The 15,311-nt window shown below is 41.9% G+C and overlaps 1 protein-coding gene across 2 annotated transcripts in view; it reads left to right on the top strand.

Annotated features, from left to right (window-relative positions):
- Nucleotides 1-15,311, top strand: part of SIPA1L3 (signal induced proliferation associated 1 like 3) — a 780,343-nt gene that overhangs the window by 636,370 nt on the left and 128,662 nt on the right. Inside the window, exons 15-16 of one of the 2 annotated variants that reach the window (XM_078660667.1) lie at nucleotides 1,592-2,031; nucleotides 12,780-13,019. In XM_078660667.1, the coding sequence (XP_078516793.1) occupies nucleotides 1,592-2,031; nucleotides 12,780-13,019 (680 nt within the window). The remainder of the gene's footprint in view (nucleotides 1-1,591; nucleotides 2,032-12,779; nucleotides 13,020-15,311) is intronic. The other variant, XM_078660669.1, reaches the window with a different exon arrangement.

Genomic DNA, 15,311 nt, shown 5'->3' on the forward strand with positions numbered 1-15,311 from the left:
CCAATCTTAAGTCATGGTGGATGTGTGTTGCATGTTGCAGCAGACAGTTCATATTCTGATGATATATAGGCCTCCCTTGAACAATTTCAAATAACGACCAAAGTAACTTTCCTAATACATTAGCTGTGCATTCTACTAAACTGCCATAAAAAGTGTCCCTAGCCAGTGGGAATTTATTTCTCATATGTTAGTGTTTGTAACATCCCTTGGGTATGAAATACTGCAGTTTTTTTCAGAGGAGCAGAAAAAATCAACGTGCCACAAAGGCTAGTGTGGAGCACATTTAAGGCATATATCTGAATGATATGCGTGTTCAACAAAGTAGCATCCTAATATCATTATAGTGAGACGTTTACAAAGTGGAAAGATATTTACCAGTTCTTTAGTTGCTTTATGAGCATATGAAAGATAATCAATACAAATGATTCTAACATAACTGCTATGTGCATTGAAGCTATCTCTCTGGGGATTTTGTTAGATTCAGAAAACCTTGGTGCGCAATGTGTTCATTACAAAGGGCAAAATTTATTTTGTGTAAACCAGTATTGGAAATTTAGAAAGACTGATTAAAAACTTTGGCATAATGAGTACACCGGTGTGTTTTTTCAAAAACTGTTCTAAATGTACTAAAGTGATTGCAATTTGTGAGATTGAGGTGCACACACTTTTGTGAGTCAGCTTTGTAATGTATGGCTCAGCTATGCAGAAGATGGTGAATGCTCCCACTTCATATCTGCCCTTAAAACCAGCAAAGATCCTGCCTGGACGTGGAATTTTATAATGCCAGTGCATCCAGGCTCTTAACCATAATTTACCATGATAAACGAAAGAAGCAAATACAGTAGTATTAACCAAAGCCAATAAAGACACTAGTAAATGTGGCTCCTTAATGCCTTTTTTCTTAATAAACACTGCCAATATATTCTTCCTTATGCTTTCTAAAGTAGTCACTTCTCTAGGACCCTCTATTCTAGTTTGGTATATCTGCATCAGACCTGTTTTCTGCATGGTCAATGAACTGCTTTTAGCAGTTTGTACAATAGTACGGAGAACTGAGCAGGTCCTGGGTAGTGTGTCTGCTCCATCCTCGGTGCCTAAAAAGGTATTTGATTTGGTTTACAGTAAAAGTTGTAAATTGTTCTAACGCTCTCGCTCCAGCTAGTAGTTTTACCAAGAATATTAATTTATGAAAGCTCTGCACACAAGCTTCATTGTTACTGAAATGTTCTGTTTGATAGACAGGATGAAAATTGATGACTTCATTTTTGTCCATTTATCAGATGCCAAGTGTTCAGTTTGTTAATGATACCCTCTGTAATTGCCTTTCGTTGTACGGATACAATAATTGCACGAATGGCGAAAAACTGGGGACTGCATACTTCAACCATATAGCTCTAGGTTGATTCGTAGTGACTGAGAGTGAAGGAGATACATTTTTGGTGTTCTTTAGCTGATCATTCCTTCATCAGTAGACCATCAAATATATTTGTTTAACCATGCTTCAGTGCTTCACCTCTCAATAGTGTTGGAAATGATTTTCTGTTGCTATTTTCTGTTCATGCCACTTTAAAAATTGCATCTATCCTTCTAGGGCGAAGCTCAGTATTCCAGTCATTCCAGCAGCAATACGTTGTCGAGCAACGCTTCTAGCAGCCATAGTGATGAGCGGTGGTTTGATATGGCAGAACCTACAGAGGCTGAGCAGGATCCTATGTCCAAGGGGACATCCAGCGACAGTGGAATAGACACCAGTCTCCATACTTTTAGCCCCAGCTGCATGCTGGCAAAACCCAGCAAAGCAACTCCTCAAAGAGAAAAACTGGTGAAGACCACACATAGTACTGCCACCTACCCAGGTTTGCATGAAAAGTGTGGGAGACTAGCAGATAGGACTCTATATGGTACTGACAAGCGACTGGAGCCTATGACCTCACTGAGTGTTGGGATTCAGAGCAAAGGATACAGGCCGAAAGTGAATAAACCAGATGGGCCACTCTCTTCTAGCAGCAGTGGAGACATATGTAGGTCAAGGTAAGACACATAGCCACATTAAAGATGTTATTTCCTTCTTTGTTTGCTGTAGGAAACAGTCACAGATAATGAGATCCTCAGAAAAATTTAGTGTTTTCTTTGAATTGCAATTTTAAAATGGTGCAATTTCGAAATTAGTGGGATGTTAACTGCTGACAAACATATGCATGCAGGCCCTTGAATTCAGTGGCTAAAGTAATTCACGAGCATGGCATGTCGTGTTCTGGACATTAATACAGGAAAGTATGTTCTTTTTTTTCTGGGGGGAGGGGGGGTGATTGGGCTTGGCTGGAGACATAATCAGTGTGTTTACCTCTGAAACTAGAAGGCATCTTTCTTATTTGAAGTCCGGGGAAAAGATTTTGAAAATCAGCGTACCTCCATCTGCTTCTGGAGCAGATCACAAGAAAAGTATGCTTCTGCTTCACCAGTGTCTGTCCAGAAGGAGTGTTGGTACCAGAGAGTAAAGCCTGTATTCACCTAATCAGAGTCTGTCCCCACCTCCACTGAACAACCCAGATCTGCCTGCAGTATAGCAATCATGCACCAGATTCAATAGACCGGAGGATGGGATAGACACCTAATTAAAAGTCAACAGAATATTGGGGTACACACTTAAAAGTACCTTCTTCATCAATTTCAGTTAATGAAATGGTATCGTCTTCAAAGCAGTTATCTTAACATTGGTCTGTTGTAAGTTGCTTTCACTTTTTTATTCAAATGAGAATGTGTTGTATATTATGCAGATGTGTATAGCAAGTAGAACCCTGCTCATCGAGCATTATTCCATTACATATATAAATAGATCAACACAACTTTGAAAAAGTAGTAAAACATGTAGTAGCAAAACACATGGATCAAAGAATACAATACATAATAGTATATGAGTTTTAAAGTTCCAGCTCATAGTCCGTACTAAATCAGTAATGTGATTCCCAGGAGCTCAAATGTTGGGTTGCCTAAACCATTTTTCCTCAAATAACAATCATGTAATGGAAGTGTCTCTGAGCTTTCATGTAAAAAATGTCATATTATTAGTGGGAACACATTTATAATGTACTGATGATTCAATGTTTTGATCATTGTCACATTAAATGCACTTCATTTATACTAACATGTTTATGATGGATACTACTAACTGCAGATTCCTCACCTTTTGAATACCCCTAGGCATCAAACTGGATCAGGTGAGTTTTCTCCGGAATTCCCTTGCACATCAGTAGGTAACATCATGCAGCTTTGTGTTTGTTCAGTCCAGCCCTGAAAGTAACATGGGGGCCTCAACATAACTACCACATCTGGATGTTGATATCAGTTCCTTTCTTTCCACCCCTTTTGACATGGATCTAGAGCTTACTCTTTGAATTCTGTCAGACGTGAGAGAAACTTCGGTCCAAACCTTTTCCAGTGTGCAAGGGAGATGTGCCCCTCCAAAAATGACAGGGTACAAACTGTGTAAGCACTGCCACAATTAGATGTTGATGACGGACCCCCTGAGATCTGTCTCTGGCACCTGGGCTCCAAGCACAACTAGATGTTGTGTGACAAATGCACAAAGATTAATATGAAGACCATCCGCATGCGCAAAGCCAAACTTTACATTGTGGAGCACCATGAGAAGTCAAAGAAGGCAAGGTCTCCGTTGAAGTCAATAGCCTGGATGCTGTCCCGCTGCAGAGGTCAATCTTGTGAATGACCATCCTCAAGATCGAGGTCTTCAAGTAAGTCAAAGAAGAAAAAGATTTCAAAGCACGGCTCCCCTTCATCCCACAGCTCCCACCATGCAGAGCATTCCAGTGCTTCGGATAGCTCTATGCTGCAAACTCTGTCTTACATCTCACAACCGATTCCAACCTTCGTTCCCAGGCTTCCCGATTTCCCCGGTCCAGCACCGATGATGGAGCAACTCCATGAATTCAGGCCATGGACAAAATGTTCAGTGTCAGACCTGGTCCGTCTGGAGCACCTTCGCGACCCAAGGATCTGAGGTAGCTTCCAGTCGGGATACCACCTGTGGGTTCATCTAAGACCCCAGCTGTGCTACATGAGTCTGCCCAAAGATGGCATGACGCTGAACCCCACGTGTTATGGTAATAAAAAACACTCATCAGCCTGTCCATTGACGCCGGGGGGGGGGGGGGGGGGGGGTCAATAGTCCTCTCGGATTCAGAAACCGGTGTTCACTGACATAAGAGCAAGGCTGACAGAGGAGAGCTTTCTCTTAACGAACACCTCCATGCTTTTCCACTATCTGTCTGACAGAGTGGCAGTAAAGGCGATGTGATTCAGTCGGCTAGTGGAGGCTTGCACCACCAGGCTTTCTGAGAAGAGATGTTGGAGGAGGAAGGCAGGGTGGTACACCCGAGCAGGCCTGTGCCACCTTGTAAACTGTCTATTTACTTGAGGTAAACATCCTGGTTTTGCCCAGGTGCCAAAAGCATGTCTGTAAGGTCCTCGTTAAAAGGGAGGAGGGGCTCTTGTGCTGTCTGCCCTGGGTGGAACACCTCTGTGAGTTTGTTTGTCTTGACCTCAGTACTGGGTAATGTGAGTGAGGTCTTTCACCTCGACCAGGAATCTAACTGCCAGTGTCTAGGCCCCAGGGGATGCGTAATACCCAATCCTCCGTCCCTCACGCTTCAGCCGCTGCAAAACTACTTCAACTTCTCAGTGGCACATGATTGCCCGGTTAGTTAGGTTAATCACCTTACCTCCCCTAGTTGAGGAGCATCCTATCTGACAAATCGGTGCCCCAGATTGTTCATAGTGGTTACTCCCTGCTTTTTGTGGCACACACCCCTATCCCAATCCCCCAACCCTGTTACCCACATCCCCCTCAGACAGCAATGCCTCCCGGAAGACTTATTCTGCTTCATTAACTTCTCAGATAATATTAACACACATTACTTTTAACTTTCTCGTAGAGATGCAGGCATTCTTTTATTCCCTGATATGTATGAGCCTTACTCTAAACCTATAGATAATTTTATATCTTTATCTGTTTATAATCTGTGTATGAAAAGTGTTCAAGAATCTATAGTCTGTTATAGTTACTCATTGAAAAGAAAGCTATTTTCTTTTTTTTTCTCTTTTTTTTATCCAAACTTTATAAAGACCATGAAAGGAGCAAGGTGTTCCCTTTGAATTTCATCATCATTTTACTAATTTGGACAAGGCCATATATTTACCACATTGTTCACTGTGGCTGCTATTTCGTGATACTGGGATTGTATGGCCTACTCTATGATCAAATGTAGTATGGCTGCCACCACGTTTGTTGGCCATTCATTCCATTATAGTATCTACTGACTGTTGCAAACATTTAAGCTGAAATGCATTATATGAATTTAAAATGCAAACGTAATAGCATTGCTTACAAAATACGTCCCCATTGTGTTAATATTATGTTTATACAGTAATTGCAGTTACCATGTTGCTTTGAAATGCTGTCTAATTCAATCAATATGGGGAATTGTAAGAGCACTACTCACCCGTGAGGGTTTCAAGGCGCTGGAAGGGTAAGCTGCTCCATTCAGTCAAAGAGTCAGTTCTTGAGTGTCTTCCTGAAGATGATCAGGGAGGCGGCGCGTTGATGTCGATCAGGAGCTAGTTCCAGGTCTTGGCTGAGATGTAGGAGAAGGCTCTTACACCTGTTCTGGCTCTGCGGATGCGGGGAATTTTGGCAAGGGCGAGATCGGCTGATCGGAGGTTTCTTTTGGGTCGGTGGAAGGAGATTCTTTCGTTAAGGTATTGGGGTCCGGAGTTGTGGAGACATTTGTAGGCATGGGTGAGTATATTAAAAGTAACTCTCTTCTCAACGGTGAGCCAGTGGAGGTTCCGCAGGTGTTGAGTGATTTGTTTGTGTTGAAGGATGGCGAGTACGAGTCTGGCTGTGGCGTTCTGTATGGTCTGGAGTTTGCGTAGTAGAGGCTTGTTGATCCCGGCGTAGAGGGTGTTTCCGTAGTCGAGTCTGCTGGTTATAAGTGCATGGGTGACGGTCTTTCTTGATTCGGGGGCATGATCCATTTGAAGGTCTTTCGTAGGATGCAGAGGGTGTTGAAACAGCTGGAGGCGATGGCGTTGACCTTTTGGGTCATGGAGAGGGAGGAGTCTAGAACGATGCCGAGGTTCCAGGCGTGGTTGGTGGGAATGGGTCGGCTGCCGAGGGCAGTGGGCCACCAGGTGTTGTCCCATGCGGAGGGGGATGGTCCGAAGACGAGGACCCCTGTCTTCTCCGAGTTGAGTTTCAGGCAACTGCTGCTCATCCAGGATGCAACATTCCTTCCTGGAAGTTGAATTTGGTGGTGGTGGGGTCTTTGGTGAGGGGGAGGATGATCTGGGTGTCGTCTGCATCTGATACTATGCTGAATCCTTGCTGTCTGACGATGGCGGAGAGGGGGCACATGTAGATGTTGAAGAGCGTGGGGCTGCGCGATGATCCTTGGGATCATCGCAATAAACCTATTACGAAAAGCCATCACTCTTCAAGTCCAACCCTGGAATTGAACCCCTTTTGTCCAGTCAATATAATCAGATTCTAGGTCACAACTTAAATCTGCACTATCCAGTAATGTGTTGCTCTGATCACACTGATACACTGGATTCTAAATTGAGAATTAGAGAGCTCTCAAAATATACGTGGTAGAAGTATATTGTGCTTTGTTTGTTAAGAGTTTAGGTTCCTTTGCCCTCCTTGTTGTGTTTACCTTTGGCCTTCTAAAACGTAAAAGACATTAAGAGCGAGACCTTAAGTCTGCTTATTGTTTATAATCTTTATCTCAATCTATTTGATTGTCTCCCCAATCTGAATGTGTGAGCATGGTTCATAACAGCAAATCAAGCTACCCTGAACTGAATTCAGATTGCTGCTTATCCCCTAAGGTAATTTATATAGTTGTACAAATGTTGTAATTGACAAACTTAATTAAGCTAAAGCAATGAATAATATATATATATACCATAACGGGTCTTACAAATACTATAACTGGTTTTAAAAAGCCGTCCGTATAGTATAGATCCAGGTAAGAATAAAAAGAGAACTTTTTCATATGCTTTCTTCCCAATTCTGGGTGTCCACCAGTTCCCGGGACAAATCCACTGAGATGTTCCGCTTGCTCAGAACAGATGGACAATATTAACAGAAGGGCTGGGTGAGTTCTGCGGTCAGGAAAGGAGCACACAAGGGAGGAACATTGCCTGTTCCTCGTATTTCGTACTGTAAGCTCAGTCAGGCCCGTCTCTGCCGTTGGCTGTGGGCTGTCGTTCTCCAGAATGCTGGGGGAGGAGGATGTTAGGGGACTTCCGGGCCCTGCTTTGAGAGTATAGCCTGCTCTCCTGCTTGTACTACATAGGTCAAGTGAGGTGCCAGGCTGTGCTCTTGCAATCAGCACCTGCAGCAGTTTCGCTCTGTGCACATCTACCAGACCCAGAAATTATGAGTTTGGAGTTTGCAGACCAGGTATTGCTCGACCAGGAGCCACAGGGACACTTAAAATGGCAAGTGGTGTACTTTAATGATGATCTAGCAGTAAAAGAAAAGAAGAAAGGTACCATTTGTTGGCAATGTAAAATGTTGACAAAAGCACCTAACCCCGATAGCCTCACTGTGCTGAATGGCTCAAAGGGCAATTGAACTGAGCAGGAAAAACACAGATGAAAATAGTGATTGCTTTTCCTTCCCAAAGTAACGTTGACACTTGGTAATTCGCACTCATTATTTGGTGCTAGGTAGATCTCAGTGGTGCTCTGCCTCGATGCACTAGTTGTCACTGACTTTCTGGCATTTGTGTGCAAGTAACTATTCTTGTGGGGACTTTCGTTGACTTCTTTCTTGACACTAATGCAAGTACTGTGTTGAGTTAGCAACCACAATTCGGTTAGGTTTTGATCTGTGCATGATTTATGGTGAGGGTGTGCTTTGCAGCAAAAAGTTAGCAGACATTGGTCCAAGTGGGCCATCAAATGCAACATTCTCGGGCTAACTCCTGACTGTAAATTTGTTTCTTTTAGATGTAGTTCATGTACATTCATATTAAGAGGATATCCTGAGCATCTGAAACCAATCCGACCTATGTTGGAAGCTCCTATTCTGGGACCTTTGATTCATGATTGTAGAGTCATCTTAATTGAAAAAAGAGTGCCTCTCAAGTGCTGTGATGCACAGATTATCTAGAGCAGAAGGAATGAGTCACACCATGTGGTCTTGCCACTCTAGAAAGGCAAACCATCCTTTATCCCTGTACATTGATCAGTAGCATGGCAGATTGGGTTCTTCCTAAATGGTCACCAGGTGTCCAGGCTGCAGACAAAGGTTGGTCTTTTTCAGAAAAAACGGTAAATCTTCCTGGAAGTTTTAACCCATTGTGTAAATCGTTAGGAGGGGTACTTCTTCAACTGGAAACCATTGAACTTTAGTTTGTCTTCCCAGTGGGCAGCGTATTTATGGAGATAGGATGCATGCATTTCCTAATTTTCTCTATGGAGTGGCTACATATTCACCTTCATAAACTATAGAAAGCATGCCAGACAAGGAGGGATGAAGAAGATCATGGAGGGAAAGCTAGGTGGTTGCAAGCTGCATTCACTCGGCTCACTCATTTCATCTGATTTAGAGAAAAGACTGGCGAGTGAGAAGGATGATGGAGCTTCTTGCAGCAACTACTCAACAGAGACAAATTTGATTTCTCCCGGTGTCCTGCAGTAGTTCAGATCAAGTCAAAAGTAGAGGGCAATGAGGAGTAGGAAGGAGCAGGTTCTGGGCATATGACTGAATGTTCATATATAACTAGCAGTTACTCACCAGGGATTCTGGCAAAAGTGCCAAAGGATCAGCCAGTCCCTATTTGAGTCATAAATATGTAGAAATGAAAGAAAACTAGCATTGGTAAATCCTACCTGTAAAAGACTGACCAGTTTGCTTTGCTAAGGCTTCCTAGCATTGGCATTACCTAATGACAATGTATCCCCCAGCGTTTTATGGTCAATGCTCGCATATGTGTCACAATGCATATGCATGCATGACATGGACGACATATTGAAATGCATTTTCTATTTAAAAAAAAAAACAATTCAAGATGCCTGGTGAGGTGTACACATGTGTGCATAGATTGTCATGCATGCATATGAAGCCATTCCAAGATGGCAACAAATGCCCACACATGTTTTGGAACACGTATGTGCATGCTTCTTGATGCACCAGTGGGCATTTTGACTTTTTTTTTTTACTTTTCCAAAACGTCTGACATCGTTTTAAAACAGTAAATTTAAAAATAGCAAAAAGAAAAGGTCTGCTAGAGCCCAGCAAAATGGTAGCTAGCAGCCCAGCGGCTTTTTGCAGTTTTGTAATCTTTTTACAAAAAATTTAAAAAATAGAAACTGGGAGCAGTGGGGGAAGAGGATAGAAAATAATACTTCGGGGGCGCTTGATAAAGGCAAAAGGGGAACAGCATGTATCGAAGAGGAGAGAGCAGCAGGGTGTGGCTGTTAATAGGGAAAGAGAGGAAAGACATGTACTCCTGTGCAGCACTGAACGGGAAAGAAAAAGACAAAAGTACTCCTAAAGTTAGCTGTGGAAGGATGCAACTCATCCTATCATAATACTTGGAGACTGTAATGTCCCTAGGTCGAACAAACAGAAGGATCCATTGAATCAAGAGCTGAGATAGACAAGAAAGCAGTTCAATAATGATGATCATAGGGTTGACCCAAAGGCCATTCTAAATATATTTAATGTATTAGAAACAATATCATAAACTAAAAGGTACCAATAAATCTAAAAGTCTATCGCTCAACAGAGCCATAAAAGTCATAGCAAATAAAAGAAAACCCTATACAGTATTAAAATTCATAGGATTGAGGGAAACGCTTCTTAAATATACTAAAACATGTATTAAAAGACATCTGTACCATAAAGAGTCATTTAATGATCAATTTGTACCTTTCTGGTACTTAACATGTAATGCAAAACAGCACGTGTAACGGTTTTGTCTCTCAGGCAGTGCAAATAAGTAAAGGCAGCAACATGGGATCTAAATTTGAATGCTTATAATATAGGGGGGAGAAACCGCACTCTTTGTGTGGTGTAAAATGTGCAAAAAACCTAAAATTCATCGAGGAGAGGTAGTCAGTGCTTAGTGCTTTATTCAGTTTGGCATGCGAACTTTGGTAAGATGCACAAGAAATTCATATTTGACTCCTCCTTTCTCGCTCTGCTAGTCTTCTGGTTAAGTTAGACATTTTGCATACTTTTCAGTCTGATTCTAAGATAGCTTGTGATGGTGGACCACTGTCAGTCCCTGACAGCTGTAAAATAAATAATGTTATGTTACATAGATTTGTATGGTGCTCTAATCACCTTTGAAGACATTTTGACACTGGAGCAGGCATGTAAGTGTATTTGTTTGGATGTCAGACCTTGCTGAGGGATTCGAAAAGCCAGGTCTTCCTCTTCTTCCTGGAGAAGTGAGAAGGAGGCCCTGATATGTGGCTGAAGGTTGTTCCACATCTTTGTTGCGATGTATGAGACTGCTCAACCTTTGTGAAAGTGCAGGCTGTTGTTCTGATATGCTGCTCCAAGTTGTTCAGTGCCTTGAATGTGTGTATGAGGAGTGGCAAACACATGGCTGGTCCCTGTGTAGTCCTGACGAAGAGCTTGGGGAACGCTCGAAACATGTTGACTCGAATTACTAGGTACACTTAACTCATTGTAATTAGGACCCCTAGTGTTCTACCCCGTTTTTTATCATACCTTCTAGGAGCAAGAATAAATCATAGTCGCCCACTAGATAGGTAGTTTAAACCTTTTCTTTCTGACGCTTAACTAATCAAACTCCAGCGAGTGTTGTGAATACCTGTCATCCAAGGACTAGGTTCTTGATCCCTAGATTGAGGGATTTGCAGGTCTACATAATTTGTGGATGGGGAGCCAATGCAGATTTGAGGTGTGATGAGAGATGTGGGTGCACAGTGGGAGTTCAAGGATGAGTCTCACTGCTTCGTTCTGGATGGTCTGGAGATGTGCATGTCCCTATTCTAATCTGCTTGTGATGATGGCTTGAATGATGGTGTATCTGGTGTTCAGGGGTAGCCATTTTAATATCTTGTGGAGCGAGGGATTAATGCGGAAGCAGGAGTAGCTGATTGCGTTGACCTGCACTGTCATATTAGGCTTGTCATGCAGGAGGATTCCCAAGTTTCTGGCGTGGTCGGTTGTGATGAGTGTTAGGTTCAAGCTCTCATGGCCAACAGGTGGAGTCCCATGGGGAGTTCTTTTCCCGTCGATCAGCACTCACGTTTGTTGGAGTTGAGTTTCAAGCATTTTTATCTCATCCAGTCTCCGACATTGATTATACAGTTGGAGAAGTTGGTTCTGCTGGTCTGGTGCTTGTCGGTCAGAGAAAGAATGAGTTGTGTGCAATCTGCATAGGATATGATGGTGCTCTCTTGGGACCTGATGATGTTTGGGAGGAGTCATGTATATGTTGAATAGGGTTGGACTAAGCGATGACCTTGAGGGACTCTGCAGATCAGATTCTTGGATTCCAATGTGTAGGATGGTAGTCTGACTTGCTGTAATAATACGTGTTGTGTATCTGTATTTTTTATGAATATCATGAATTACAAGAAGTATATGTATTGATGAACATATGTACGGAAGGACTGAAGCCTTCATTCTGTTATTAGATACATGGATGTGAGGTTAAAACAACAAAAAGAGAAAAATAAAAAATATTTTATAATAACAAATCTTTTGATACAATTAAAAATATATTTTGAGATAAATTTAAGTGTCTAAGGGTGTACTTTTTGAATTAGAATTAGGAATTGTGTAAAATATTCATTGGATGTAAATAATATGGTCTATGAGGGAAATATTGATACTGCTGACTTGCTGTGTCCTTCTTGTGAGGAAGGAGCCTATCCTTTTGATGGCTGGTCGTTGGATGCCTATGTCGTGCAGTCTTCTGACAAGGGTGTGGTGGGAGATGGTATTGAAGGATCGGGTAGGATGAGGGCTGCAGTTTCTCCATTGTCCAGTATAGTGCGGTTGTCGTCTGTGGCCACAATGATTGCTGATTCAGTGCTGTGGTTGCTCAGGAATCTTGATTGGATGTCGTTCAGTAGGCTGTGGTGTTCAAGGTGGCTGGTGAGTTATCTGTTGATGGCCTTCTCCATCCCCTTGGCTGGGTAAAGGAGCAGAGAGATGAGACGGACATTGCTCAGTTCCCTTGGGTCGGCAGATTTTTTTGAGAAGGGCATAGACTGCTGCATATTTCTAGTCTTCTGGGAAGGTGGATGATTTGATCGATGTGTTGATGATGTAGCTGAGGCTGTTACTGTTTAGTGGTCTTCCCATGCAGGTGTCTGTTCCATTAGGCCCAGAGTGCACTGTTTTCATGATTACTGTGGTGTCGTCTTTTGTGAGAGTTTTCCATTCAGTCAGGTGTCCGTCTCGGTTGGTGGCGGTCAGGTTGGTGATGAGCTCTTTGGGGTCTGAAGGTAGTTCAAAATAAATACTATTGAGAAATTAAAGGCAATGATACTGTTTTCTGAAAAGTAAGAAAGTAACTTGTTTATCTTTTGTGTAACTTTAACATTGCCCTCTTTCTGCTTAGGATCCCCAATTGGTGTACATTTTACAAGCTGTGCCCGCAAGTTTCTTCTGTGAAACCCCACAGTAGGATGTTCTACAAAACTATTTGCCATTGCCATTAATAGATAATTTTACTTTGTTTTTATTCGTTTCATTCCAGTAACGTGCATTCAAGACATGGCTTTACATCTCCAATGTATTCTGAAAAATTATCTAAAAATTCCCCAGTATCCGAGTATTCCGGTCCCCACCATATGCCCCAATCCAGATCTTTCCAGCTCTCGAGCTCTGTACCAAAGTGTTTTTACTCAAAGTACATGTTGAAGAACAAACAGCCCACAGGATGGAAAAGAGCTGACCAGACCCCCATAAAGCCAATCATGTTTACAGACCCTAAGAAGTAAGTACATTACTTGCATGCACTTTTTCCTCTGGTTCACTAATTGCTGAAAGTTCTAATGAAAGACAGTTTTCCCTTTTTTGTTAAATCATTTGTTTTATAATTGATTTCAAGAGTGTACATTGTAAGCAGTTCTGAAATGTTTACTCACATCTGCATTAGACTGCTTTGCCTCTAAGAGGCTAGGTCAGCAACAATCAAAGACATCATATGCATGCATGGCTTATATTCATTCATATTACTATTGCAGTTAGCATCTTAAAAAGGTGATTTCCAAATTCATTAGATCCAACTTTAGTTAGGTTTAGTTATGTAATCTTGCTCACCACCTCTACAGTATTTGTAGAAAAAGTTTGAGGTAAGCTGTCACAGTACTACCAATATGTTGAAACTCTTAAGATGTAATTTTACAAATCATAATCAGAGAACTATAATTGTACCATGTAATTGTATTGGAGTTCAATGAGTAAGCTGATGAAACCTAGCAGGACATAATTATTAGCTTTCAAATCAAACATCTACCACCTAATTTGGGATTGTTGGCATGTATGCAAATATTAGCATGGACATAATCTCAACTCACCGTCATCTGGAGTGCAAACTCTTTTTACAGTCATGAGATATCTTGCAGCAAAGTTTGCAGTAGTTACTGCTACGCATCTTAAGTGAAAGAAATGTTGCTGTTTTTCCCCCATCTACTGTTCTAGACACGGTTGGTGTCTAGCTAATTTCCCTACCCTCCTGGGCAGATTAACAGTCCGCCCACCCCCAGAGTAGTAATTTAGGCCTAAGAGCTCCATTTTCCAAATGTGTAACTTATACTGCTTTTATGGTTCTCCTTACTTTGCAAGTTGCCAGTCGTGTGCCCAGCTTCTAAAGCGTTTGTACACTATATCTGTTGACCCTAATTAACCATAATTAACCTAAAGTGTCCAGTCTAATTTAGTTGAGGTTCTAAAAGCTAAATGGGTTCTCGGGCCAGACGCCTGCATTTCTGATTCTCTGTCACCCTGTGCTTACCTATCCTTTTGTTACCTCAACAACCCCTTCAAAACAACAGGAATGTCAATAGGGTAATTTGCGACTCATTGGGTCTCTCATATTTCTATTGGGATGACCTCACTGAACATACCTTGTCTGATGGGTCATTTGCAGCCTTCTCTAAGAGCATTAGGCTTAGAGGTCCTCTGGAACACCAAGGACCATTTACCACCCCTTAACAAAGATGCACTTAAGAAATACTATCGGAATTGGGTAGCACAGGGTTCAGTTACCAGCTCCTCGTGGGAATGCCTAACCTTGGAATCTATGAATTTAAAAATAACTGGAATTTATGAGCAATATTTTGAAATCATGACCATTCCCCTGGACAGGAAACTCTATATGCAATTCTGCTTTGGCGCACTACCTTTAAATTCATATACTAACACCTGGAAGCAGACATCCACTTCCTCTCAGTATTGCTCCAGGTGCACATCTGCTATAGAGTCCATCGCCCACGTGTTCTTTGTTTGTCCCAAGTCTGTCCAAGACACAAATGGCTGAAACTATTCTGTAAGCAGCTGGGTACCCACTGCCGTGTCGAGGCACTTCATATCTTAAGATCAGATCCTATCCCAGCAATTGTCTATGCCGTTGCCAAGTACTTGGGCCACATGTTGGAAATAAGAAGGCATCTGTAGAAAGTGTGAAACCTCTTACAGAGATTACTAACTTTTTATTTTACTGTATCCATATGTTTTAAATCACCTCAGTGTCATTGTTATAGGTCCACTGGGTAAACTTTTATTGGCTTTGAGTGCATAAAAAGTATAGAAACCTGCCAGCGTAGCGGGCCTTGTCTCCCCAGTGGTTTAGGCAAAGGCTTTTGTTGTCATGGTTCTCACCCCACACCCCTGTTCACCTAAATCACAATGGTCTTTTAGATTGTGTCCCCATGGACTTTTTTATTCTCTGTCTTAGCTTACTGTGTTTTTAACTTCCAATTGGTTAGCAATGTATTAATGTTCATTGTACCGTACTTCATGTGGTGTACTCCTCCATCTTGTTCCCAATGTATAGGTCTGGTTTTAATAATTGTCTGTATGCTGCACTTTGCAATTGCACTTTTATGGTCCATGGTCAAAATAAAGTTGCCTCTGGGTTACCTCTTCGAACCTGGGTGGAAAGTTTCACCCTTTAGCAATCATACCATGGACATAAACTCACTACTCAATGTTTAATTCCCCATAAATCAGTTTACAATATTAATCTCATTGATATTCCCTGTTTGTCGTTTTCCAATTTCCCTTG

Source organism: Lissotriton helveticus, chromosome 9 (genome assembly GCF_964261635.1).
Source record: "Lissotriton helveticus chromosome 9, aLisHel1.1, whole genome shotgun sequence".
In the NCBI taxonomy this organism is placed as follows: Eukaryota; Metazoa; Chordata; class Amphibia; order Caudata; family Salamandridae; genus Lissotriton; species Lissotriton helveticus.